Source organism: Natrix helvetica (genome assembly GCF_964273705.1).
Source record: "Natrix helvetica genome assembly, chromosome: 3".
NCBI classification, from domain to species: domain Eukaryota; kingdom Metazoa; phylum Chordata; class Lepidosauria; order Squamata; family Natricidae; genus Natrix; species Natrix helvetica.
In genome coordinates, this window is record NC_138549.1 from 67,902,148 (window position 1) to 67,926,890 (window position 24,743).

General features: G+C 36.8%; 2 protein-coding genes across 2 annotated transcripts; one reads left to right on the plus strand and one right to left on the minus strand.

The window, feature by feature from the left end:
• Positions 1 to 1,562: 1,562 nt before the first annotated feature.
• LOC309388989 (uncharacterized protein) lies at positions 1,563 to 11,651 on the minus strand. Its single transcript, XM_081946843.1, has 6 exons — positions 11,629 to 11,651; positions 10,489 to 10,812; positions 8,086 to 8,394; positions 7,677 to 7,802; positions 6,554 to 6,600; positions 1,563 to 6,107 (listed from the first exon to the last, which is right to left on the minus strand). The coding sequence occupies exons 2-6, from the start codon at positions 10,709 to 10,711 to the stop codon at positions 6,033 to 6,035; spliced, it is 780 nt and encodes a 259-aa protein (XP_081802969.1). The 5' UTR covers positions 10,712 to 10,812; positions 11,629 to 11,651; the 3' UTR covers positions 1,563 to 6,032.
• LOC309388990 (uncharacterized protein) lies at positions 8,249 to 19,873 on the plus strand. The gene is made up of 5 exons (XM_081946844.1): positions 8,249 to 8,384; positions 12,173 to 12,293; positions 13,108 to 13,416; positions 15,971 to 16,289; positions 19,687 to 19,873. The coding sequence occupies exons 2-4, from the start codon at positions 12,224 to 12,226 to the stop codon at positions 16,258 to 16,260; spliced, it is 669 nt and encodes a 222-aa protein (XP_081802970.1). The 5' UTR covers positions 8,249 to 8,384; positions 12,173 to 12,223; the 3' UTR covers positions 16,261 to 16,289; positions 19,687 to 19,873.
• The last annotated feature ends 4,870 nt before the right edge of the window (positions 19,874 to 24,743 follow it).

A 24,743-nucleotide genomic window follows, 5' to 3' on the forward strand; every position in this document is an offset into this window, starting at 1 on the left:
CTATCTCTTTCTATTTCTCTCTCCCTCTCTCCCTCTACCTACCTACACCCTCTCTCTCTCCCTATCTACCTACTGTATTTCTCTATTTCTCTCTCTATATATATCCATTTATCTACCTACCTAACTACTCACTCTCTCTCCCTACCTACCTATTGTATTTCTCTCTCTTTCCCTCTCTATACCTCTATCTACCTACCTACTTTTTTTAATTTGCCTCTTCAAAACCTTGGTGCGTCTTATACTCCGGTGCGTCTTATACTCTGAAAAATACGGTATATAACCTCTGAGGCAGGGAGTTTTTCAGACTGGAAGCCTGATGTATTAGCACTTAACAACGGCCCATCATCACTTTTTCTTCTTTCTCCTCTTTCACTTTTCCATCTCCAATTCCTACTTGTCTTTCCTCATCTTCCTCCTCCTCGTCTTCTTTCATGTCCATCTCCTCTTTCTCTTATCCTCCTCATACTCCCTTCACTTCCTCTTTTCTTATCCTCAGAATAACAGAGTTGGAAGGGACCTTGGGGGTGCTCCTGTGCTCCTCCACCCTTGTACTTTTCCTTCAACAGATCAATGAAGAAGGAAGAATATGTGATGGTCAACCTCAACAATAACAAATTAAATTTGAAAGGAAGGCTTTATGGGAGGGCTAATGGTGACAGAATGGGGCTAAGAAAAGTATCACTACATATACATGGGGTTCAAAGGTATTGCCTCTGTAAACTGAAAATTAATTCTATTTTGATTGGAACCAAGGTTTGTAGTGTCTTTATCTTAGTGTAGATAATATACAGTAGGTTTCTGAGGCTATTTCTTAAGCAAACCAAACATTTTCCCCAATAGGTTTACATGATTAAAAGTTATTATCAAAATTCACTTTTTTGCAAAGCGTCTTGGTAAGAAACGCAGCTGGATTTCTTTGTAAATAATTTTCATTTACAAATTAGAGTGCTAATGCATATAGTAAACTCCTGTTGATTGTTGTTGATTGTTTGGTAAACTGATATTATGCCATTCTTTGTGGAGTTCACAAAGTGTATAAGTCATCTTACAGAAGAAACTTCTAGAAAAGAATTGTGAACCAATTTGAAAACAGCAGCAGCTCCACATCTTTCTGTCCCAAATTGTCGCCCCTGTTGGAGATCTCTATTTTATTTTATTTTTATTTTTGCAAGCACATTTGTACATTTTATTTTATTATTACATTATTATAAAATATACCCAGCACATTATTTCAATACTGTGATATTTGTACAATATTGTCTAGAAATTAACACTCTGATGTTTACATAATTAGGCCATTAAATTAGGAAAAAGAATATGAAATATGATTTAAAATTTCAGGGTTAACAGAAACAAAATTATTTAGCCTTTTCATTCAGAACTGAATGTAGCACTAAAGAGCAGCTGCAAATGTCATCAAATGCCTGGAGGATAGGCATACTATACTGTAAGTTATAAAACATAATAAAACACAGCACATTGAAGGTTTTTAACAATCAGATGTTTACAAGATGACTCTATGTCTGATGCTGCTGTTTCATGCATTTGGTTTTAGACTCCTGTGGTGAGTGGAAAAGATGGAGCACAACTTTGAGGAGGAAGATCATGCTTAATTGAAACATGGTTTGTTGAGTTCCAGCTTACAAATGAAGAGGAACAGAGAATAATTGAAAGGAAGGGTTGTATATAAGTTCTAAATTCTAAAGCTTAAAATCAGTACATGTTACTCAGCTGATGTGGAGCATAGACAGGTGCAGAGAACAATTTCCTAAGACCAATTTGAGCTGAGGAAAATTAAGAAAATGGACTTCGAGATCCAACAAAAGCAAAACAAAAACAAAACAAAACTATCCAGACACCAAAGAAGGGAAAGAATACTTTTGACAGAACTATTTTGTTCATGTTGTTTCCAATTGTGGTTTCTGCCTTATTACATATCTGTGGTCTTAGAATTCAGAAATGGACAGCAATTACTTAAAAATGACTTGTGACGTGCAAGCTATTAGTTTCATTTCCTGTTGTCTTTCTGCGTAAAATAAGAGAAGAAATATGTTGCTCTTTTTCTATCATGTTACGAAATCCCCCAAATTTGGCTGAATGAAAGGTCCAGGTTAGTTGATTGCTTTTGTTAAATATCAGATTTCTTCTCAGCCTCAAATGTAATTGTCCAAGCTCTTACTATAGTACCAAGATAATGCATTTTCTGATTAAGAAAGCATTAAGGAAAACAAGTAACAATCCAATCCAGCACCATTGCAAACACATCTCTAAATAAGTAAATAAATAAGTAAAAATATATTGAGAATCTCTGGAAAAATCACAAGCAAAGTGACTTGTTCAATTTTTTTAGACAGTTTTATAAGGCAAGTATTATAATAGAGAAGGCCCTGCATCTCTAGATTCAGTCATAGATAGTGATCTCAGAGGTATGTACATGAAGTATTCCTTCAAGGCCATCAGATCTTTCATTATCCTCTCCCCCCACCCTTCCTCCTCCTTCGGTTCTTCCTGAAAACTGACCCTGAAATGATAGGCTGTAGTTGCAACCACGTGCCTTAAACCAGGTCAGAGTTTGAATGTGCAGGAATATCTATGGTATGTTGGCTCCTGTTACCTCATCAGTCAATATCTCTAAGTTGTAACTGAGAAGCCCTTTGTATAATGTGGCTCATGATCACACCGTTTTATCCAGAGTGAATAAGGGAAAGGCAATGTGCCATCTGGTGATATTCTGGTTACTTTAGATTTGCAGAGAACATTTCCTTCTTTGTTGCCAACTGGACTGACCAACTGTCTCATGCAGTGGCTAAGGATGCTCATTTTTCCATGTAAAAGCCTGGAGACATGGAAGGAATTAGAAGGTGCAAAAATCTTGCAGGAAACCCTTCTAGATAGAAATTGGACAGCCTTCTTTTACTGTTCCTTCTTTTGCAAGATGGGTGCAAGGGAGCAAATTTGGAAAGCAGAAGATCCCATCCTCCATAAGCAAGTCTCTCTTTCTCTGCAATTTACTTTTTACTCTATAGATTAGATTTTTTTAAAAAAATCCTGCTTTATTATTTTTATACTTCATTATAATAAAGGTGGCAAACAAACCTAATACTCCTTCCTCCTCCCATTTTCTCCACAACAACAACCTTTTAAGGTGGGCTGGGCTAAGAATGAGTGACTGACCCAAGGTCACCCAGCTCGCATTCATGCCTGAGGTGGGATTGGATTGGCTCTGTTTGATGCAAGCTCACTATCCTATCTTTTTCCTCAGAAAAATATCAATAGTTTAAACAGATGTTTGTTTTTTTTTCTTCTTTTCTGTGGTTGTTCTATCCTGTGTGAAAGGGAGTCATAGATATAATGAAACTGACTTAGGTCACAACTACGGAGGCACTTCCATGTGTTGCTACTCTTTGGCAAAGCTAATATTTGCCATCTGAAATGGTAGTGGGTTGATACAGAAAAGGTCAAATCATAGTTTCCTTGATGTATGTTATGACTACTGTAGCCCAGTTGAACTTTATTCTGCATTACCTGTGGCAGCCAGGAGCAACTATTCTTGGGAGGGAGTCAAACTATTCTCCAAGGCACCTGAGTGTAGAACAAGAAGCAATGGGTGGAAACTAATCAAGGAGAGAAGCAACTTAGAGCTGAGGAGAAATTTCCGATAGTTAGAACAATTAATCAGTGGAACAGCTTGCTTCCAGAAGTTGTGAATGCCCCAACACTGGAAGTCTTTAAGAAGATGTTGGATAGCCATTTGTCTGAAATGGTATAAGGTTTCCTGCCTAGGCAGGGGGTTGGACTAGAAGACCTCCAAGGTCCCTTCCAACTCTGCTATTGTATTGCATTGCATTGCATTGCATTGCATTGCATTGCATTGCATTGCATTGCATTGCATTGCATTGTATTGTACAAACTATGCACCAGACTCCAGACTGGGTATCGTGAAACCATCAACCTCCATGCAAAGAGTGTTTGGCAATTCATTCTTGAAACATTTAACCATTTCCTAGGAACATGGAATTCCAAAAAAAGAATTGGGATAATTTTTAGAATGGATATGAGAAGGTTAGTCCAGCCCCACTTTCAGAATGGATGAGGTAGTGCAAGAGAACTGGTAGAAACATAACGTACATAGTGAAGTTGCCTCAAAGTGAGGCGGGCAGCATACAAATGAAGATAAGATAATAAAATAAAATAATAAAATAAAATAAAAAACTTTCCTCAATTACTCTGTACTTGGATCCTATAATCATGTGATTCGACCAGGACTAATATAATATGTGACCCTGTGGTGCAATGGTTTCCAAACATCTGGTTCATAATGATTATGGTAGTTATGAAAAGAAAGTTTTACAAGTACAGATAATATAGATAAGGAATTTTTCTACCCAGGAATATTGGGACTCAGTTCACAGCAAAGTCAATGATAAAGAATAAATGGTTACTGCCATCATTGCATGTGGAATGATCTTTTCTTTTTTTTAAAAAAATCCCAAAATGATGTAGCTACTGAATTGAAAAATACATATCAACGTGGTACTGTACCTTTATTAAGTTACTTCAAAATCAAAAAAGAGTGCAAGACATCAATTTGTCATCAGATAATTTACAAAACTCTTCCCAATTTGCCAAAAAAGGTGAGAAATCAGGTGAGACAATGGCTGATGACCTGGTCCACAATAGGAAGTGTCCGCAATACTGCATTCCAGTATGGTACGCTGGTTTACCATACTATACCATACTGTGCTGCGGACAGGAAGGCACTACAGAGAGTGATCAATTTGGCACAAGAAACCATTCGTTGCCCTCTAACACTACTGGATGACATCACAAAGCCTGACTGCTTTAGCAGAGTAAGGAAGATACCCAGATATGATTCACACCCTGGTCAGTGTCTTTTCGCACTTCTATCATTGGGCAGAAGAAATCAAAGCATAGCCAGCCGAACAAATAGGTTTAAAAATAGTTTCTATCCTTGGCTGTCAGCTTCTTAAACACAATCACTCCACACACATGCAGAAACCTATGATTAGTTTTTCTTTTTCTTTCTTTTGTTCCCTAATTACTTGCATAGGGATTATTCTTTGTACTATTTATGTTGTTTGTATTTTTTGTCATGGGTTGTACCAGTGAGGCTAAAACCAATTTTTTTAAAATATATATTTTTATTATTTTTACATTTAAAAACAATGCAATACCGCGGAGTCGGAGTGACCATACATTCACATTATATACAGCTAATTTCAACCATTAACAGTTAAACTACTTGATACATTGTCTATCCTTCTGTCCAATCACAATATATACAGTTTGTTCCAGTCTTGTCACCTTGTCTTATACCAATCATAAAATCTATTCCATACCTCAAAATATTTTGATTCCCCTTTATTTTTAAGTTCAAGAGTGAGCCTATCTGCTTCTGCACAGGCCAACACTTTTCTGATTATATCTAGCTCTGATGGTGTATTTTCTTTTTTCCAATACTGTGCATAGGTTATGCGCGCTGCAGTTAGTATATGTATAATTAGATAAAGTGTATCTTTCTTAAACCCCTCCGGTATTATGCCTAGAAGAAAAGTTTCTGGTTTAAACATAATTTGTTCTCCCACCATTTGTTCTAACCACGATTGAATCATTTTCAAATATTTTTTTGCCTCATTGCACGTCCACCACATACGATAGAAAGTGCCTGGTGTTTTTTTACACTTCCAACAGTTTGGGGCCAGATTTTTGAAAAAACAATTTTGTTGTATACATGATGTACAATGACAATAAAGGCTATACTAAAGCCAGTAGTTCATGTGAAGAATTACTTTATTACAAAAATATATTAATATTCATTTCCCGTATTGACAGTTGTGTAAAATAGATAATTATTTACATTGTAAAAGGGAAAAATCAAGTCTTGAAAAATCAATTCTGTCAAAACCCCAGATCTGAGTTTCTAATCCCGGCTTCTAAAGGTGAATTGTAAATTTTATCCTGGTTTCTGCATATCAGTTTTTCCTGGTTGCTCAGATCTTTACATCTGTATATTAAGATGTTTGTCTTGTCTTCTCCCATTCCTGATTATTTGAATGAAACACCAGATGAGAGTAGCAAATGTCCTCCTATAATCATTAAATGATTATTAGAAAATGAAATAAAATAATAGTAATAATTCAGAGTCATAACAGGAAAATATTGATGTAGCCAAACTATGCACTGTGGGCTTAATTCTAAGCATACAGGTATATTAACTATGCTGTTATATGTATATAAGACATATAAAGGAGTATATTAATTGGGGTGCCATCTTACAAGAAGTCTGCATTTTTCCTTCTTTCTCACAGCCAAAAATAAGGAACCCAGTCTGCAGATTTATTGACTTATTGATTAGATATTTCTTAAATGTTCTTGACCCACCCCAAAAAAGATACTCCTTTTCTGAATGTGCCATGCATTAGAAGACATCATACATATGACTAGATCTACAGGATTACCAATAACCATTAGGAAAAGCAATAGCAAAACTTGAAATATTGTCCAAAAAGGGGAAAATAGCAAGCAAACATACCTCTGGTGTCTCTAAAGCTGGTGACACTGAGTCCATGGGCTGGAAATCTTATGGGCAAAAAGAAACATTTTTTAAAAAGAAAGAAATGTCATTTTCTTTGCTTTTTTTCCTCTTTTATTTTAAAATTTAGCTGGACTTTTCTCTTGATGCCCTGGGCTCTTGAAGGTTCTTGTGTTTATGCTCAGAGATATTTGATATATATAAATCAAAGCAAATCAATAAACAAAATCATAATTGTAAATCTTGGGATTGAACTGCAACAGAGACAGATGAATGATACCATGAAAGAATTGGAATTACCTCCCCTTGCTGCTGTTGCTGCCTCTCTCTCTCTCTCTCTCTCTCTCTCTCTCTCTCTCTCTCTCTCTCTCTCTCTCTCTCTCTCCCTCCCTCCCTCCCTCCCTCCCCTTCCCTCCCCCTCTCTCAAAATGTCTTCGTCTCTGCCCATTTAAAAAAGTACTATAAAATATATTGTTCTGAATCTCCTACTAAGATCATATATCACACATAATTATCTCATTAGATTTTGTCAAAGAATTTCCAAGATTCCAAGGCCACTTTGGCCTATGAAAGATTATGGGAAAACAATGCCTTCTTGCCAATGGATAGGCCATCAACTCTTTATTACATCAGAAGCTCTATTGCCTGACCTTCCACCCTAAGAAGCTAGAAGACAGGCTGGGTGTTTTTTCTGCCCGACTGGAAGTTAGTTCTGAGAGGCATAAACTGAATGTCATACAAAAATGTCAGTCTTTCCTCACTTCTTTTTAATTCTATTGTGATTTTATGACTTTGCTGACTTTGCTTTATTTGCACATTGTTTTGAAGATCCCTGGAGGGCCGATCTTAATCATTATTTCAATCAATCGAACAGCAAGGAAATGCTGCACCCAGAAGGGTCAGTGGTGGTTGCACAGAGCACATAAAGAGGAGGAGGCCTTTGAGCATGTGGTGATAGGTATCATCTTGACTTTTTTTGATCCCCATAGCTGAAACTGGATCCCAGAAGGATTAATTTACACTCTAGCCACCTTAGCTGTCATATTACGCCTTAGCATATGAATATTCCTATTTTGCAATCCAAAATGTCACAATAAAATAGGATATATTTTCCTGATGTTACCAAGCCTAGAAGGACGGCATCGAATCCTAAGCCAGATCACAATTAGTAGTAGAAATGCCAGTATTCCTATGACAGACAAAGGAATTGCATAATGTTGACAGTCATTTGTATGGAAAGTCCTTGTTTCTGTGGGAAGTAGGGAGAGAGAAAGGAAATTGGTTTAGTCATGACTGCTTAGTAAACTCAAATCAATTCTATCTTGCTCCTCTCCTTCTCTGCTGATTACTTTCACCTACTTCAGTTTTGCGTGCGCAAATAAATTGTTTTACAAAATTCTGATTTATCTTGTGACCTTTTTAATGGTCAGATTGGCGATCAAGGAGTATTCCAGACAATGTATAGACAGTGTTCACAGCTTTAGAAAGCTGACTCACGGAAATACTTAATTATTTAATAGAAAATAATTTACCTGGATACAGCGTGGTGCTCAGATTCATGGATATACCAGATGAATTGAATCTGGCTTTGCAGATAAATTCCTCCCCACTGATGGAGAAGTTTTTAGAGATGTAAAGGATGCTGACAAACGTTAAGGAACCGCTATGTTTTTTCATTAAAAGAGTCTGTCCACCTTGGAGAACATGAGGGGCATCCCAGGATATCTGGATCCAGTTGGAAACTCCGTGAACCACACAAGCCAGGCGGCTGCCACTCTGTATTGGCTGGTCTTGTGCAGAAGGCTGTAAAATCATCATCCAGCTGCTTGAGGTATAACTGTCTGAGGAGGAGCGGGAGGGGGAGAAGGAGGAACAGAAAGGGGCAACAACTCAATAAATAGCTGACCCTTTGTAATTAATTGTTAAAGTGAACAACTGCTTTCAGTGGATTTGCTAAACAGAGGCTACTAGGCTAATCTGTATTTCCATTTCAAATCCATTATTTATCTCTTACTTATGCTATTTAATGACTGCAAAACCTGGACTCTAAAAAAGGCAGATAGGAGGAAGTTGGGTGCCTTTGAGCTGTGGGGTTGGAAGTGACTATTATGCATCCCATGGACTGCAAAAATAACAAACAAAGAAGTCCTAGACTGAACCTCACCAAAAATATCACTTGAAGCCAAGATCACCAAACAGAGACCATCATAATTTGATCATGTCATGAGAGCTGACTCACTCAAAATGTCAGTTACGCTGAGAGTGATCGGCAATAAAAGGAGAGTAGTATCAAAATTTATCTGGCAAGGTAAAAAAGCAAGAATAAGTCTTGTTCCAAGACTCTAATAATAGAGGAGGCTTTGGGTTGCCAGACTGGGAGTTATATTACCAGGCATCTGCACTACCAGGCTAAAAAAAATGGATAACTTCAAAAAATAGAGCATTATTAACTTTTGAAGGACATGATTTGCAACTGGGGTGGCACGCCTTTCTATGGTATGAGTAAAATAAAATACACAAATATTTCTAAGGACACTATATTAGAAATGCTCTGTTTTTAGTATGGGCAAAAATTAAGGACAAACACTACTTGAAAATACCAGTCTGACTCTCCACAGTGGAGGCATTGATACATCCAAATATAGTTGATATGGAAAAAATCATAAGATATAAAGATATTCTGAATGAGAAAGGGTAATTGAAAAGCAAACAAGAACTAAATAGTCAAGGGATAGATTTAGCATGGTGGCCGCATATACAAATACAACTAAGATATGAAAAAGAAGCTAAAACATATGATTTTTATAAAGAACCAAGACAATTGGACCAGATCCTAACAGGAACTGATGAGAAACTAATTTAAAAAATTTACAACTATCTACTGAGTATTAGAATGGAAGAAGAGCGGGTAAAAGAAACAATGATAGCGTGAGCTAGAAACTTTGGTTATTCTATAGAATTGGAGAAATGCCAAAAGCTGTGGGATAGAAATTATAAATTAACAATATCTACTGCATATAAAGAAAATATATACAAAATGTTTTACAGATGGCCCTTCCCACCAGCAAGATTAGCTAAGATGCTTAAAGAAATGTCTGCAAAATGTTGGAAGTGTAATCAGATTCTGGGTTCATACTACCATATGTGGTGGACATGCCCAAAGGCAAAAGTATATTGGGAAAAGATACATAATTGGATAGAAAAAATGATAAAGGAACATATAGATTGAAAACCAGAAATATTTCTGTTGGGTATCATACCAGAAAAATATAATAAGGGACTACGTGTCTAATACTACATGTATTAACAGTGGTTAGAATTGTATTTGCACAATATTGGAAAAGTGTGGCGATTCCTACAGAAGAGAATGTAATAAAAAAACTAGAATGTGCAGAAATGAATAGATTAACATTTAATTAAAGAGAAGAAAAACACGGAATATTTTGAAATATGGGATTCGTTTTGTCAATGGTTAACTAATAGAAACAGAAGTTAGAATGTTTAAAATTATAAGAGAAGGATCAACTTTACTATGATGGCATTACGATACATTTTTATTAATATTAATTAGTATCAATAATTAATAAGTATTAATATTATGAGAAAATACTGTTGTTCTATCACTACTACTAATGAATATTATTACTATTAGGAAGATGATTATTGCTCAAACTAATTGTAACCAGACAACACACTTTTTATATAGACGTTGAAACCGTTGCTCTTTCTATATATAGCAAAAATTAAAAAAAATAACTTTAAAAAAGGAGAAGGGGCCCACCCTAATATCTGCTGGCTGGACACTCTACAAGATGACACTGGGATGACCATGGCGGATCTAAAGGAGGCAGTGCAAGACAGAGGGGCATGGAGATGCTCATCCATAGAATGGCCAAGGATCAGACATGTCTGAATAAGCGACAATGACAACTTACCTCCCACAATCAAAGAGAATGCACCGGCAAAGTTTAAGGAAAAGAAACTTTCGGATTTGTCTGCACACAGATATAAGCCAGCGTCCTCCACTTTTGTGTTGGAAATTTCTAGTGTCAGTGTCTGAGCTTCAGCCTTGCAGTTAAATTTCGACTTGCTGCCACTAACCCCACAATTATCTGTTAAAAGCCTTAGTTTAGTCTCTTCTCTTTTATACCAACGCATGTTATGTACATTGTTGGTGATGTTTTTTGAAAAGTTGCACACAATTGTTGCATTTTCTCCAACGTCCACAAACAGGAACTGATCATTTTGAGCTTTGTATACTGCGAAGACAAAATAAGAAAAATATATTGGGATTCTAATTTTAAGTTGATGTCAGATCAGGGGCAGAGAAGTCAAAGATCACATTCACCTCAGCTACATACAGATCTCTCCGGATGATCTTGGGCCACAGGTTACGAGGCCCTGTTTCCCACTAGAGGAAATATATACTATAATGGGATAAAGTAAGTAATTTAAAAGGCAGCATTATTCCTTTGATAGGATACTATAGTTCTGTCAGGTCCAGTCTAAGAATGACATAGAACAAACCATCCTGGGACCAGTTCTTTATTTGCCTACATCCAGTAGGCAGAATCTTGCCAGACTAAACATTTACTATTCTCACCCCAACAGATAGGTGCTGGGAAATTCTAGAGAGTGGCTATCCTAACTCTCTTCCTCTGTATTCTAACCAGGTCTGGGTGCTATTGCCTTTTGTTTCACTCCCTCCTTAGAATGTGATCCTTCCTTCTTAGAAGCTAATTCACTGTAATCGATCACATCACCTCCCTCTGTAGGCACCATCCCTCACATCTTCACTAGAATAAAACAATAACAACACATAATCAGAGTTGTGGAGAAAACTCTTTAAGAAATCAAGTTAGACAACTACAAAAACTTTTGAGGCACTTCAAAGACTATCAAGTTAATTGTATTTGTTTTCATGGAATGAAAACTGCTAAAATGTTATCAGCCTATAAGATACCACAGTTTCACTCCCCCCCCACCCTTTCCTGCCACATGAAGAAAATCTCTTTTCTGAATCAGATCCAAAAGTGCTTGTTTAAGAGATTTCTGATAGAACAGATTGGACTTACCGATGGAGAACAGGATAAGGCATTTGGTGAACTGCATTGCTAAAATAAGCATCCAAAGAAGGGCTAGTAATTTGTGTACCAGATGGGTGGTAACAGTGTTGATAGTGAGCCATCAAAAAACATTGGTGGCATATGATTCACCTATTTGGTTAACACAGTGATGTGGATTCCGCTGCCTGCATTTCACCCCCTCCTGTTTGACTTTTTTCTTCACATCTTTAGAGCAGGACTGAGGGGTATTTTTATTCACTGGGTTAGTTTGGAGGTCACAGTTCTTGCTTCTTGGCTCCTTTGCTTTACAAGCTGACTTTACATACTATTATAGCATTATTTGGGCAGAGTAATATTATTCAGTAATATGAATATTAGTGTGTATGTGTGGAGAGGGTCTTGGATTTCATCGTTGCATAGCAACATGTCTTCCTAAAACCCTGCCCGCTTTCCTTTTAAAAAGGGAGAAGTTAGCTATCAAAGGCAGAGCTAAAGTTTTCACAGTTGAGAATATTTTCTTTGCCCCTCTTAATCTTCCTTCTCTTTCTCTAAGACTCTAAAGGTGTTTCTGTGCATGGGCTGAGTTTAAATCAAACTGTTGAAAATGAACTCCAGAGGCTGGAAAATGAAGATGTTTGCTCATTGTGCTGGGATTCTTCTACTTGTCTTGCATGGTAAGTATTTTCAAAACTTAGCCTTATTCAGATTCTTTTTTATTTACATTTAAATGCACACACAACATCAGGGGGGAGAGGCGATTAAATCGTGTCTATGATTGTCAGAATGTGCCTTCAGACATGTTATCTCAATGATCCTTTATAGCACATCATTAAAAAAAATAAGCAAAGCATAACTGACAGCTTTCAATATTTCTTATCAGCAGAGCACCGCTAATAGCGAACGAGTTATTGTTTCTATAATAACATTAGAAACACAAAAGCACTAATTTGCAAAACAAATGGAGGAGTATTTTGCAGGCAATATTTAAAGCTGTTTTCTGACACACATACTGTTTTTAAGTAAATTCTACAGAAATCCATTTTTTCTACACAAATAATTTTAACACTTGAGTTGTACAGTTTCTGTGTTTTATTTCTATCCTGATTACCTGGCTTTGCACAATACCTTCATGAATAAATAAATGCAACTCAAGAACTTTCCAAATTATAATGTATTGCGTAGCATGCATTGTTTATTTGTTTATTGATTGGTTGATTGATTGATTGATTGATTGATTGTGGGGCTTCTAGCAGTGTATCATGATATTTGTTTGTGGTATAGACTGTTCCAGTATGCTATTTACTCCATTCAGCCATGATGATGGTTTTGGAGTTTACTATAGAAGAGGAAATCCATCTTAACATGTACTACAAGAATGAATGAATGGAACCAATGAGTGAAAAATTCATATACAGAGAGAAGGGACACATTCACATTTTCTCTCTGATTTGTTTTGCAATAAAAGGTCCCTTTGTTTTCTTGTTGTAGCAGCTGATTCCCAGGGTAATGAAGTAAAACTGATTGAGGTCCCTTTAGGAGGCACGGTAAACATCAGCTGTGGAATTCCACCTGTATCCTTCACATGGATCGTGACCTGGTACAAGGAAGGACAAAACAAAAACCTGTGCAAGATTGATCAGGATGACAAGAAGTTGAAAGGAGAGCCAACGTGCACCTCACACTTCTGTAATCTGATTATCAACAATGCGCAAAGGAAGGCCTCTGGTATTTATACCTGTGTTGAAAGCCAGGATGGTAACACACTACTCATGCACAGGACAAGAGTGATAATCACAGGTGAGAATTCAAGCAGATCAATAACTCAGTGACCATGGGCCAGCTATACGTTCTCAGTCCATCCTGCTATACAGAGTTCTTATGAAGAAAAATGAGCAGTCTTATATGTACCACGCATAGTCTTGATGGAGAAGTTGGATATATACCTTAATAAATAAATGATGTAATCAAGTGTCAGTAATGAAGCTGTTTTTGGGGAAGAACTAGAAAGAAGATGGTTCACAGTGGAAAGTGGACACATTATGCATGCATGTTTCAGTTACAAAAATCATAAATTGTAAAGTGTGGGCATGAAATATGGAAATATTGAATGGTTTTAATGTCCTGTCAATGTGTGGGAATTATTCACCACAAATAGCCCAATATATCTCCTTTTGATTTTCTATTTGCTTGTACTGTTCATAATAGGCTATAAAATTGATTGGTTTTGGCTGGTATAATTTGCTTTACTTGTGTTATCACCTCTCAAAAAGTTTGTTTTGATCTGATTGCTAGCGTACCTATCAATTTTTTGACTGTGGTAAGCTAACCAAATTATTATTGCTACATAAATAAATTTAATTCAAATTTAATTCAACCATATAGTCCAAAGGAAATTTAAAAGAGTGGTCACAAATTCTTTGGTAGAAGGAATATGTTTTAAATAGTTCTATCTAAAAACAAATTCTTTAGTTGATCATACAAGGCTTTATGAGTAGAATATGTGTGAAAATTTGTTTTAGGTCTTTTAAAAAAATATTTTCCTCCTAACATTTTCCTGCAAATGTAGGGTTCCCGCCCAACCCCCCCCCCTTTGGATGAACACTTGGTTGATCCATTGGTTGCAACAGGAATTGACTGACTGGCTTGTCACCAGAGCCTAACATCATGGACTGAGAGAGTGTGACTGACCTAAAGTCAAATACCCGACTTTCATGCCCAGGGCAGGACTTGAACTCATGGTCTCCTGATTAGCATGGTCACCTAGGCTAGCTTGGTCACTCAACAGTGAGGCACTGGTGAAGCGACCACAGCAGCAACAACATTTTCTGTGTTGCATGCAAAAAGTTCATCATCTTTCCACTGTCCTTACCACTTTCTATAGAGAGATGATCAAAAGCATCCTGTCATATTGCATTATTGTCTGGTTTGGAAGCATTACTATTTCAGATAGGAAGGCAGTGCAGAGAGTGATGAGGATGGTAGAAAAGAGAAGGTAGTTCACTTCATTCTACCCAGGGCATAGCATATAAGCAATGCTTGAGCAGGCTCTGCAAAATTGTCCGATACCCTCTTCACAACCTGTTTTTCTGGTTACCGTTTGGGAGGAGGTATCCGAAGCCGAACATCCAGATTCAGTCACAGTTTTGCTCCATATATATGGGTGTAGATATATTTATATATGTATATACATACCTACACGTTTTATGTATGTGTTTGGGTAGATACACACTTTCTTTTGAGAGCAGGCAACAGAATTTCATTTTTAATGTGTGCCAGTGTGTTCACAGTAAAAACTGACAATATGGATTATCTTATCTTATTTCTATCCTGGTGCCTTAACTACTAGACCGAACTGCTTTAAGTTTTAAAATGCTGGTATGATTTACTATCTGAATTGCTGATTCACTTCTACATGTTCATATTTATTTTAGAAGAATTTTGTTTTTTATTTTTAAAACCTTTTTAAAAAGGTTTAAAATTGAATTATGTGCAATCAAGTTGTAATGACTCTAAGTGACCACATAGGTAAATTCTTTTCCATAGTGATTTTTCTCTACTTTGGTCTTTCAAGTGTACCAACCCATTGCCATTGTAATTGAGTCCATCCGCTTTGCTGTTAGTCATCTTTTTTTCTTTTCATGTTTCCTGGCATTAGAGTCTTCTCCAGGGAGCTAGATCTTCATATAAATCAAAACACACACAATTTTTTTTTAAACCACAACCCCCCCAAAAAAACCCCAAATCATCAACTGCAATGAACAATTAACATTTCCTTATAATTACTTGTATTCAGTGATATCACCACTCCCCTGATTAGCATAAGCCTGGGCTCCAACATCCTATTCTTATCTCTTTTATGTTTATCTATGAATACAATGCCACTAATTATTTAGCGTGAATATCTGCATTAGAGTCTAAAAATGTATCCAATAGTGCAAACTGAAGTCATATATTAATTGATTTATAACTTTCTCAACCTCCAAAAACACCTTAGAATACAAGGAAAAGTCATAGGATTTAGGAATGCTGTTAACCAAACTGAACATAGGTAATTTAGAGAGCCAGTTTAGTCTAGTATTTAGAAAACAGGTTAGAAAACAGGAGACTGACATCAAGTCCTGATTTAGCCATAAAAGCCAGCTGGGTGACTTTGGGCCAGTCACTTTTTATGAGTGCAACCTGTCTTACACCTTCGTGGGGGAAATAGGAGGAGGAAGGTGGTTGGATGTGTTGATCATCTTGAGTTTTTTTGTAATAATAATAAAGCTGGGATACAAATTAAACAAAGAAAGAAAGAAATTCAAGGGATATAAATCTGCTAATAACCTTTATCATTTTTCATCTCTTATAGAAACTTTGAAGCCAAATTTTTCCATCCTTGTGCCATCCTTCTTGCAGGATGGACCACTGAAGCATGATATTCCTTTGCTCTGCATCCTTTTCAATGTTAACCCTAATTCAAATACCGTCATTTGGAATATTAGTGGGAAAATATATCAGGATAAGATGGATGTTGACCTGATAGATGAGGAAGGATCTTTCATTATTTGGAGCTTGAAACTGATTTCTCCAGAGGACTGGCAGCCAGAAATGTCTTATGCTTGTTCACACCCAGGAAACATGCTACAGTCTTCACAATAGGATGTGTCCTCAAACAGGAAGAATCACAGGTAAACCATGGCAAAATAGTCAAATCAATTGATTTATCCAGAAATTATAATATAATCATCTCCAACCTGCTGTCCTTCAGTTATGTTGAGTCACATAAGAATTTAGGTCTAAGTGGATAAAACCACTTCCATATGGAGGGCAAGAAAATTGCATGGATGTATCCATATAGTCACTAGGAGTTAAGCACAAGGGAGTCTTTTCCTCCTTTATATATGTGCAGTGTACCAGACTGTGGAAACCTGTAGCCTTTATAGGTACATGAGTGTAACTAGTTAGCCCATCTTTACAGTCTTTTTGCTTTGGTTCCTTGACAGCTCATCTAGCTTTTACCAGGGACATATCCTCACAACAAAGGCTTCATAGTGTGGCCAGCATAGAGAGTAAGAAACATGACCTTAATGGAAATATTCAAGTTCCATTACCTAGCCAAAGGAGCTAAAACATTTTTAAGCAACATAATATGGCCTAGGAAGATTCACTGGAATATAAGGAGGTGGAAGTACATTGCAATCAGATGTGCAACATTCTCTTGTTACAGCTAATCTCAATTAAAGTAGTTTTAGCCTTCCTGTTGAGTTGATATCCTGGTGTGGTTCACCTAGTGGAGATGACACCAGGCCTCTTCTAATACAGACTGAAGCTGCATCAAGTAAATCCTACATGAAATTAAATTTCTATAGGAAGATGGAAGACAGCCCCTTATTCAAGCATTCTGATTCTCACCGAGGGGAAATCTAAGAAAAGTCAACGAGCTGCAGAAAACATACCAGGTCTGCTACATTACAACTTTTTCCCATCCGGCCATTGAATTCTGGAGCTCTGTGACCATTTCTGTTTTAGCTGCCACCAGAGAGATCAGACCTTCATCAGGTGCACATTGCTGCCCCTGTTACCATCAGCCATAGATAATCACCAGTTTTGGAAATATCTATGCTGTGTAGTATTACTAGAGCCAATGTTGGGACAGGTGGCAATACTCCCCAGCAAAGTTTGACATAAAGAAATGGGCAGCAAAAGGGAGACGAGCAGGGGGGGAAAGGACCCACATTTGACATGGTGGAAGGAAAAGAAGGAGGCATCTGTGAAAAAGAATCATATCCTGCCCCTTCCGTTTTCCTGATGCTAAAGCTAGAGCCATAGCTGTCAGGGGCCTCCATTTAAAATCAGGGAATCTACTTGCCTTGTTCCTGATACGTGTTAAGAGGGATTTTAAAGATGGGAGGAAAGCATGCCGGTAATGCTTGATTTAAAACAGTTCTTTTGGTTAAGTTGAGCCACATATGCTGTGTTCAAAGTTACAACACTGAAAAAAGTGGCTGATGACCATTTTTCATACCTTGCAGCATCTCCATGGTCATGTGATTAAAATTCAGATGCTTGGCACTGATTCATATTTAAGACAGTTGCGGTAGTCCCGGGGTCATGTGATCACCTTTTGCAAACTTCTGACGAGCAAAGTCAATGGTTGTTAAGATTCACTTAACAACTGTATTGCTAACTTATAACTGCAGTGGTTTGCGTAACAAATGTGGCAAGAAAGGTCATGATATGGGGCAAAATCCACTTCACAACTGTCTCACTTAGGAACATAAATTTTGGGCTCAATTGTGGTTGTAAATCGAGGACTGCCTCTATTTGTGGGTCAGAAAATGCAGTACGAGGCCTCAGAGACATTCCTCTGTAAAAAGCCAGAGAACTATAGGTGAAAAAGGGGTTGAAATGAGAAAGCAAATAAGGTTGAATACCAAGGCTGTGGATTTCTGGAACGAGAGGTTCAGGTGTAAGAAAAATAGATTATTTGAGAGGAGAGACATGAGAAGGCAAAGGAATGTGACCATGGATGCTAAAGTAGCTCTTACGAAACTCTTACTAATTTCACTTCTTTCTCAGGACAAAATTAGCCTTGGTTTGGAGATCTGATTATAAGCAGGGAGGTCTACACTGAACATCATCCATCAATGCAAAGACTTCAGCTCCTTGCATTTTGGCCCAGAGGCCAGTCTAACAGATTGTATTTATTGTTCCCTGCTCTCACTTCATTCAGTCCTACTTTCACATGGTTCTCTTTTGGGTTATCCCACATAAACTTTCTCTTTCGAATTGCACTGTTGGTTTATTGTTCAGAAGACATACCGTATTTTTCGGACTATGAGATGCACTGGTGTATAAGACGCACCAAGATTTTGAAGAGGTAAGTAAGAAAAAAAAAGTTTTGGTCCTCCCTGGCCCCCAGGAACACTCTGCAGGCTTCAGCAGGGCAAAAACACCCCAGTTTTTGTGAAAAATGGATTAAAAAACAGGCCGTTTTTCACAAAAACTGAGGCGTTTTTGCCTTCCCCCAGCCCTGCTGAAGCCTGCAGAGTGCTTCTGCAGGGGAGGCAAAACATCTCAATTTTGTGGGAAATGGCCCATTTTTTCACCTGTATTTTGCAGAAACGGGGGCATTTTTGCCTTCCCCCAGCCCGGGGGGGGGGTGCATCTTATATGCCAAACAATACGGTATATTTCAAGTAAGGAATTTGACAGTGGATTTGCCTTGTACAAACCATTATTTGACTCCTACCAGTAAGGTCCTACCCATGCTCCTGTTCTTCCCAGAAAATGAAGATAAGTGAGATATTCAGGAATAAGATCCAAGATGCATTTGGCAACTTACAGGATGGTATTTTGGAAAGTTCATATTGTTGAATCATTTTGAGATAAGCAGTTGGATTATGCTAGAATTAATTTTTTTTAATGGAAGAGTATACAGCAGAGGTGTCCAAACTTGGGAACTTTAAGACTTGTGGACTTCAACTCCCAGAATTCCCCAGCCAGCCATGCTGGCTGGGGAATTCTGGGAGTTGAAGTCCACAAGTCTTAAAGTTCCCAGGTTTGGACACCCCTGGTATACAGGGAGTGAGAATGGGAACTATATGCATTATGTATGGGTTGGATATTAGGACATTTTTCTGTGAATAGGTTTCTAAATTACTTCACCTTTATAAACCTAGGATGATTGAGAATAGTTTCCATACCAGCTGGGATAATAGACCAGAAAATGTGTTTCTGGAACTAATATAGTCTGTTAATATAATTTCACTTTAGCCATTTTTGTTCTCTTGTTAGCGCTGAACTGTTTTATTTAAATCATCATGTTAATTAAAATAGCCTAGGATGTAGACAATAAAAGTGTCAGTTAGGATTAAAAATAATAACAGAGAGACCTTAAAAAACCTACCCAGGCAGTGTTCCAAACTTAGCAATTCTAAAAATTCAAACCCAAATAGTTATTTAATGTTGCATCTGGGTAATGGAACACAGCAAAACAACATTGAGGTGTAAAGTTCAAATTGTAGGCAAAGAATGCATAATCATTGGTGAGACTGACATTGATCTTCCTGTTTTCTTCTTTAGATCAAAGCAGCAGAACTAAGCGGGAGAAGGTTAAATGTGGCTTAAAGGGACTGAGAGTTTTGCGTAACAAATGGAAGATGGAAGGACTCACAAAGAAGAAAGTTAATGACAAAATTTAAAGGTTCAACATGAAGATGTCTATGTATATGTATATGTATATGGTGTTTTAACTTTTGATTGTACACCGCCCCGAGTCCCTTCGGGGAGAGGGAGCGGTTTATAAATTTAATAAAATCAAATCAAATCAAATCAAAAGAATAGAAGTGCTTATGTTAATATCCAACCTTCCCTTCTAGTATATCCCTATGATTTATCATCCACAAGCATATATGAAAGACTCAATTGCATTTTCCATAATTCCATGAGAAGACAATGCCTTTACTGTAAAATAGTTTGAACTTTATCTTAGCAATTATCTATATGTTGGGTTCCTGCCAGTTTTTATACTATTCATATGTTCAAGTATTTCTCCTTTATTATATCCAGCAATAGAGCAATGTAGTGGCCTAGAGGTGGAGCTCCTACCTCACAATCAGGAAGCTCTGAGTTCAGTCCTAGGTAGTGGCAGATATTTCTCTCTTTGGGCTCAATGAGTAATTGTTTGCTGCAAACTCTGCATAGGTGTCAGGAAGGACATCTGGCCAATAAACACCCAAGCTTCGTTCAGTCGCCCCAACTCTACCCCAATGCAAGGGATTACAAGGTCATTAAAAGAAAACAAAATATCCAGCAATAATAGTATAGAAACAAATACTGTACATATGCACAGCATTATAAACTTAGTTACATAGCTACTGTGAACACTTCCTCTGTGCCACTCAAATTAGTTTGCATAAAGAGCCTCATTTTATCGTAACAAAGTAGCTAGATCTAGAGATAATAGCTTTTCTAGGCCTTTTTCTAGAAATACAGTTCAAAAGAAGTTATTTATTTAATTATTTATTTTAGAACAATTATATTGCCGCCTACTCACACATGGAAACTCAAAGCAACTTAGATGGATATGAAAACACCATATAAAAATATTAAAAAATTACAATAATAAAATAATAACCCCTCACCCCAACCTGGTGGCAACACACATTCATACAAGCCATTTTATTTCACTAGCAGAGCCATGTGCTCAGGACTTCTACTGGAATGGTATTCCAGAGAGAGGAGGCCAGATCAGATCATGCAGCTTGTCAATTGTTAAAAATGTTTCCTCATGTTTCTGGATCACTGTACATGAATGTTCTGTCTTCTGCTTGCAAGTCTACCATTTCTCCCGCTATCCTATTATGGTGCCTACTTTTTAAAAGTAAGTCCCTCACCTATATTTGGAAAGCATTCATCTGAATAGTTGTACACTGTGCCCGAAGATCCATCCTTTTGCCAAGATATTTCTTCTTTCAATGTTTATATGGATATTTTGTGTATGCCCCCTGTGATCCCAATGTTTTACATTTTGTTCCCAAATGTTCCCAATGTTTTACATTTTGGGTTTTACTTTTATGCTTATGAAATCATGTTTCCTTAAAATGTATGGGATAAAAAAATTTAAACACAGAGAGAGAGGGAGAGGAGAGATATTGAGAACTAAGAGGCATCATCTTACAAGAGTGATTCATTTATAAAAACACACAGTTCATATCTTAGGAAAATAGCCTTCTTGCCATTATATGCAAATATATGCCAGTTCTGTCAAGAATATTGACAGATAAAACTCAAATCAGGAAAAAGTTTAATTGAATTGATATATCCCAAATCAAATGTTCCATGTCAATTTAACATCGGGCATCTTCTTTAAATACTTTATAACTTGATCCACACCTAACCAAATTTGAATTAAAAACATGATCAGATTTGCACATGGAAACTTATCTAGAGCACATCTCAGCACCAAGACTTAAAGGTGGAACCTTTTGAGTGCAATAAGAATCTGTCAAAGAAAAGGTCAAACTGTTTTACTTCCTCTCTTTCCAGATGCAGAGTGGGGATATAAGAGTCTTTTGGATTTGATCGTGGAAGTGGACAGTCCCACAAACAAATGAACAAACAAAGCCTCTTCTGCATGGACAGAAATAAATTGAACAGATATTTAGGAGAAAAAATAGGAGACTTATCTCTCCCGTAACAACTGAGGACATTATGTAGCTTAAGCAGTAACACAAAATAGTTTGTCATGAAAGCTATTGCCTGCGAAGGCTCCTGGATTGGGGCTGAAAGGCGAAAGGGCAGCAGTATGCTCCCTCCCACATTTGGGTAGACCAGGTGATCTGACAGAAGAAAAAAACATTTAATCTCCCCCTGGGTTCAGCTGATAAAGTGAGGAGAACTTGTGGCTTAGAGGTTAATACAACTGCCTAATATGCAAGCAGCCCAAGTTCGAATCCCAGAAAGGTATGGCTCACTGATGAGAGCTAATTAAGTTGAAATAGATCTATACTAGTCCCCCTTTATTTCTTTATCAGTAAAATGAAACACACACACACACACACACATACACACATATGCACACACACTGGTATAACAGTGTTAAACACTTCACGAAATTGTTATCATTCTTCTGCAGGACCATCGAACTTTCTTTGTATTATCCTAATTTTAATCTAGGTGCTGCCCACGTTTTCTTTAAAAAACAAAACAAAACAGCATATACAAAAGCAATACGTAGAGATGCATGTACAGTGTGGATTGTATGCCCCACTTGTTATGGTTATGTTACATTATTGGAATTTTTAAATAAAGAAATAAATAAAAATACTTATTTTTAAAATAAAGAAAAAAGTGGCATCTAAAAGATCTTACCTTCCATGAAATATCCATGATTTTGCTTTATGTGCTAGAAAATTTGCTGCATCGTTTCTAATCTTAATTTTTGCCAATACAATAGAAACCAAGCAATAGTCTGCCTAAACATAAAAAAGCATTGGAGCAATAAGGCAGGATCTTAGGCACCTATTATATACATTAGACATATTTCAGTTTTCAGCCCATTAATATTTCAAGTGCAGTTTTCCAAGGCTAAAATGGCAATGAAGGCACTGCAGCACGTCAAGCTATCATTCTAACTTCCTTCATCCTTGGTTCTTCTGACAAAAACTGTAATGGAATTAACTAATCAATTACTCATGAAGAATGTCCATCAGGTAACTAGCACTTCATTTTTCACTGAGTGAAAAATCGCTTGGGGAAAAATAAGTACAAAGTCTTCAAATAAGCTATTAGGATTTATTTTGGATTAAGAAATGGGACAGAAGGAGTGCAAAGAGCTGTGGAATTGCAGGCTTAAAGTAAGAGATCCGGGGACAATATTATGAGAATAGGCTTGTATGGGCTTATTTATATGGTTACCTCTTGTGGGGGAAAATGATCTCCAGACGATCAGCTTCAGAACTTTAAACTAGAATAAAATTCTTAAAGAATTCTTTTTTTTTAAATTATCAAAATAACTGATAAAGGAGAGAGAGAGAAGTCAGGTTTTAAATTAATGTGAATTATAGAAATAAATTTAGCCTGTAATGGACCCCTCTGAATATTCATTATTCACCATCCCCTTTGAATTCAATAGAAATAAGATGTTAAGTTGCCATTTTAATGTAGATTACACAATATTAAATGAATAAAAGAAGTCAATTCAGAAGATGAAAACTAATAGAACTGTTGTGAACATTGGAATTTCATTAATGGACCAGAGGAAGAGTTCTTCAAGCACAAAGAATGCTTTGTCATTTTAGAGAGAAACATTTTGCTTTGATTTTTCAGAGGTAGAAAATGTAAAAGCAAAACCAAGTTCAGTTTTGTCTGAAAGACTCCTGCCATTTTTTGGTGTTTTTTTTTTCTTCTTCTAGACTGATATTCGGAATTCAATTGCAAAAATTGAAGTATGATACAAAAGAAATGGCTAGAAGTCTATGTTAAATATCTCTGTCCCTATTATAAAATCAAAAATCACAGGGAAGAAAATATATTTCAACTTGTTCAGATGATCTACATTGGGTTATTAATTGTAAATCTTTGCTTAATGCATGAAACTTAGTTTGCATTAATGTGATTCCATGCTCTTTTTTTTTTTTTTTTTTTTAAAAAAGCTTCCTCTGGAAGCCTGAATGTGACCAACTGAAATGAAAAAGGAGTGTGGAAAACTCACATCAGACCCAGCTGAGAACACTGAGTCTTAATCATTAAAAGAAAATAGATAACTATGGGGTTGAGAAAAATATGTCTACATTGTCTGAAAGTCCAGGGGAATTTAATTGATTTCTCCATTCAGAGAGAAAAAATACATAATCAGGCAGATGTTTGGTGAAGGCTAGTTGTCAACCTTGAAGCAAAACCTTTGGGAAAATACTGGAAAAAGAGGAGGACAAAATGCAACCAGGTCTGGAGTAAGAGCTGCTGGTCAGAAGAGTTTAAAAAAATGTATTAATCTAGACAAAAATTAAAAGATATCCAGATTTTTATTTTATTTTTCTAAAGCTAATGGGCTAAAAGACTTCTCAGTTTTATTTTTTAAGTTAAAGGAAAATTAGCGTGCGAAGGAGAGTCCCTTTTGCCCTTTAACACAGAGACACACACCATGACTAATGCAGGAAAACCCTAGCAATTTATGACCTGATTTTAGTACACAGATGAGAGAGAATGATATTTGTTTCCAGACTGAAATTCTAATTCCACTTAGGGATTGCTGAGAGTCAGCACCACGGAGAACTCCCTCAGTTCAAGTTTACACTTCCAAAATAGGAATTGTCTAACAAATACCTGGTATAAACTCATAAATTATGCCTCCTGAAAAAACTTTGAATTCCTCCACAACATCTAATGAATCATTAGATTATTCATATTCAAGGTAGCATCTGAGGCTGACTTTTGGTAGCTCACTCTTAGATTTTATCCATTGTAAATAATCGGAGGAGTAAACGTAAACTAATACCTCCACAACCATAACTTTGGTTTTAATAGGGAAATAAATGAAACAGGAGAATAATGCTGGAAATGAGCTCTTTTCTTGAATTTATATTTCTGTGTAATCACTATTTTTGCAATATACCACTACCCAAAATGGACAAGGTTCT